The sequence below is a fragment of the Ananas comosus genome, linkage group 18 (genome assembly GCF_001540865.1).
Source record: "Ananas comosus cultivar F153 linkage group 18, ASM154086v1, whole genome shotgun sequence".
In the NCBI taxonomy this organism is placed as follows: Eukaryota; Viridiplantae; Streptophyta; class Magnoliopsida; order Poales; family Bromeliaceae; genus Ananas; species Ananas comosus.
Genome location: NC_033638.1, coordinates 4,973,849 through 4,977,801, shown reverse-complemented (window position 1 = coordinate 4,977,801; position 3,953 = coordinate 4,973,849). Strand labels below are relative to the sequence as shown.

The following is a 3,953-nucleotide window of genomic DNA, read 5'->3' as shown; positions in this document are numbered from 1 at the left end:
TTTGGCCTTTCTTATCTTTCAAAGTCAGAGTAGAGCCTTCCATATGAACGATATATCCTTTCTCCATTAGTTGTCCGATACTCAGTATATTGCTCTTTAATTCGGGCACATAGTATATATTGGAGATGAATTCCTTTTCACCATTCTTTGATGTAAACATAATTTTTCCTTTTCTTTTAATAGGTACTTTGGATGAATCACCAAATTTCACATTGCCATCTATATTCTCATCCATTTCAACAAATAGTTCTTTCCTTCTACACATATGATTTGAAGCACCGGAATCCAGAAACCATACATATTCTAGATCTTTTACTTCATCTTGGCATGAAAGTAATAGTGTTGTTTCTGCAACTTCATTTTCTAAAGTGCTGTCGATGTAGTGATTCACTCTTTCAGTATTCTTATGCCAGCAATCTTTGCTGTAGTGATCATATTTCTTACAATTATAACATTGTATGTTTGATCTTGTACCACCATAAGACCCTGGGCGATTGTTATTATGTTCGCCTCTTTTTGGTCATATACATGACATGAATTGTGACCACTGTTGTTCCTATTCTGTCGGTCATTATTATATCTCTTTTGATTCTTATATCTATTATAATTATTTTCTCCACGATTTTTGCCTTTTCTATTATCAAGTTTCAATTTTGACTTGAGAGCCTGCTTAGTCGCCTTGTCTTTAGACACCTTTTGTAGTCTTTGCTCATGCACTTGGAGGGATACTGTCAATTGGTCAATAGAAAGAGTACTGATATCTTTTGACTCTTCTATGGCGACAACAATATGCTCAAACTTTGATGTGAGGGAACGAAGAACCTTTTCTACAACTCGTTCATCATTTAGTTCTTCTCCATTTCGCTTCATTTGGTTGGCAATTACCAAAATGCGAGAAACATAGTCCGCGACACTTTCGGACTCCTTCATTCGGATTGCTTCGAATTCCGCTCGAAGCTTTTGTAGACGAATCCGCTTTACTTTGTCATCTCCTTTAAAGACGGTGGCAAGAATATCCCATGCTGCTATGCTCGAAGTTGCTTCGGCAATTTTTTCAAACGTCAACTCGTCTACTGCTTGGTAAAGATAGAAGAGCTCCCTCTTGTCCTTCTTTCTTGAATCCTTCAAATCATTTCGTCGGGCTATTATGAATGCAGCTTCTTCTTGCTCTGTGTATTCTTGGTACCCAATTTTAACTAATTCCCAAAGGTCTTGAGAACCGAGAAGTGCTTTCATTTGAATGCACCAATTCTCATAATTATCTTTTACTAATTTTGGGATTTGAGTTTGGAGAAGTTGTGTGGCCATTTTTCAACAGAGTTTCGTTCTAGCTTTGATACCAAATGTTGGTGGGCTATTAATAAAAGGAACTACAAAAAGTATTTAACACTAGAACAACAAACTTTATTAAACTAAACTTCAGTACACTACAACTGAATAATACAATTTGATCCACACTTCACTCTACACAACAAATTACATGCCCTCTATTTATAGAGCATGAAATGAGGCAACTCTTCACGAAAAAAGACAACCCTTCACTAAAGGGCATGGCCCTAAGCCAAAAGACACAATCTTACAAAAGGACACACCCTTTCATAAGATACACAATTTTTCAACAAAACAAATAAAATTAAACAAATAAACAAGCTTATAAACTAACAAAGATTTGATTGCTTAGAAATATATATTAGGGTTATTTTTTGGACGGTTTCTCTAGTACTAATGGTTTTGCCATGAGTTTTAGAGGTGGTAATGTTAGGGGAATTTTTGGTTGAGAATTGATCTATAAAACCCCTTTGTTTAGGCTTGCTTTGGAGTCAGCGGGAGCTTGGGTGATCAAGGAATCGATTTTTGGAGTTCAATTGTGGGTGCTAGTATCCGAAAGTGGTGAACTAATTTTATGTCTCCTTATTTATATTTTAGCTCTCCATTTATATTCAATTGGCATGAATATCCATGTTAGTATGTTATTCCTTATTTATTTATGATATATGAGTAGGTGGTAGAACTCTAATGCTTGAGCCATTGTTTACATGGCTATGTTGGAAAGCTAGTCATTTGATACTGCATATATATATAGAAAGAGAGAGAGAGAGAGAGAGAGAGAGAGAGAGAGAGAGAGAGAGAGAGTTGAGCTGGAATGCTATCGGTAGCAAACGGGCTCCGTTGCCACCTATTGGCATTTGTTTGGCGTACCCCAATCGACCAAATTGGCGGTTGCGGGGCGTGACAGTATAGTGGTAGTTGTGATAGCATAATTGTATTTGGTTCTAGTACATCTACTTGCATATTTTTCTTATATATGATTATATGTGTATGAGATTCTCTTGTAGGTTGTGTTATGCTTTGTATGTGTAGGATGTCCCCGTGCTTGCGGCGGGTCTGTTAGCATGCCCAAGGAACTTTTGCTATAACCTAGGGCTAACAACTATTGAACTACACCATTTATTTTTATAGACTGTTGATATTGCTTGTTAGTGTAACCGATGCTCTTAATTAAACTAATTATGTGTGTCAACACATTAATTACTCCAATTGGAGAAAATTGCTATACGTACGAACAAAAGTAGAGTGAAATTTTAAGCCCACCCACCCAAGAACGTAAAAATTATCTTTTATTTTTTATATTGAAAAATTAATAAAACTAATAAAAAATATTAATCTTCAAATAAATAAGATGTAAGATTTACACTCACTCTTTAAATATATTTGTTGACGCTAAAAATAAATACTATAAATGAGTATAGAGAGGACACGTGGCGGTGTCGAAGAGGGCTTCAACGCAAAAATTAGACCTCGATAGGATGCTATGCCAAAGGATGCATCGGCTTTAGTTTCGTTTTTGGCTTTGCTTTTGGCAACATGTTCGGCAACCCTTATTCGAAGAGTATAAGGCAAGCTTATTCGAATTAAAATATTCAACATTCAAAATTCAAATGAATGCCATCAAATGAAAGAGACAAGTTCGGATATGAATATCAGGGGCTTAGATCCTATATAAGAGAACAAACATCTATTGAGGAAGACCTAAACATCAATCTAGATGCTTTTTTATATCTCACATTTGAGGAGTATGAATAACCATAATATAGCCTAGAAGCAGTCATAACATAACCTAGGAGCAGTTATAACTTTATTACTACCTCCCTTCATTCCTCGACAACTGTGAGGCATCAGGTAGTCATATATAAGATATAATAGAGCTAAAACTTTTAAACCAGGCTATAGCATGTTGGGCGATGGTTAGACCTAAAAGATTAAGAAGGTTAAGTGTGCTAGAACTAGAGTAGTTCTAGGATGGGTGACTTCCCGGGAAGTGGGGTGGATCGGTTAAGGCTAGTAAGACAAGTCTCATATTGCTAGGCGGTTGTGAGTTTTTAAACCCGACTGCAACATTTTGGGCAGTGGTTAGGCCCAAGAGGTTAAGAGAGTTAAGCTGCTAGGGCTAGAGTAGTCCTAGGATGGGTTACCCCCTGAAAAGTTGTAACACACTGGACTTTCGCAAATAGCAAGGTTCGAGTGTTTCACTTGTGTTTTGAGTTTATTCCAGACTTTCTGGAGGGTCGTAGACAGTGTTCCGACCTATGGCTCATATCCCGAGAATTGTAGTATTTTTATGTAGCGCTAAGGTCACTAAAGAGTTGGACTTAGCCTACCCTCGGATTGCATTCTGCACGAGGTGTAACCGGTGACATGTCGATGGTTGTACCGGTACACATTTTGTACCGGTATACTTTTGATGGCTGTACCGGTACACTTGTGCCGAATTTCAAACCCGAGCCTCGGGTTTGCATTTTCGTGGGATTTGTACCGGTACACTTTCCCGTGTACCGGTACACTTTGGCAGTTTTCGAACAGTTCGAACTGCAGGGGTGTTTTTGCATTGTTGCACCTCTATATGATACCCCACGCCTCCCCTTTGGTTTCCTGAGCCCAGAACTCAGAGGAAA

The 3,953-nt window shown here is 37.7% G+C and overlaps 1 protein-coding gene across 1 annotated transcript; it reads right to left on the bottom strand.

The window, feature by feature from the left end:
- On the bottom strand, positions 388–1,308 carry LOC109724243. The gene has a single exon (XM_020252991.1). The coding sequence runs from the start codon at positions 1,306–1,308 to the stop codon at positions 388–390; it is 921 nt and encodes a 306-aa protein (XP_020108580.1).

Bases quoted from the DNA above. Each gene is read 5' to 3' on its own strand.
- LOC109724243 (XM_020252991.1), bottom strand. From the start codon at position 1,308: ATGGCCACACAACTTCTCCAAACTCAAATCCCAAAATTAGTAAAAGAT.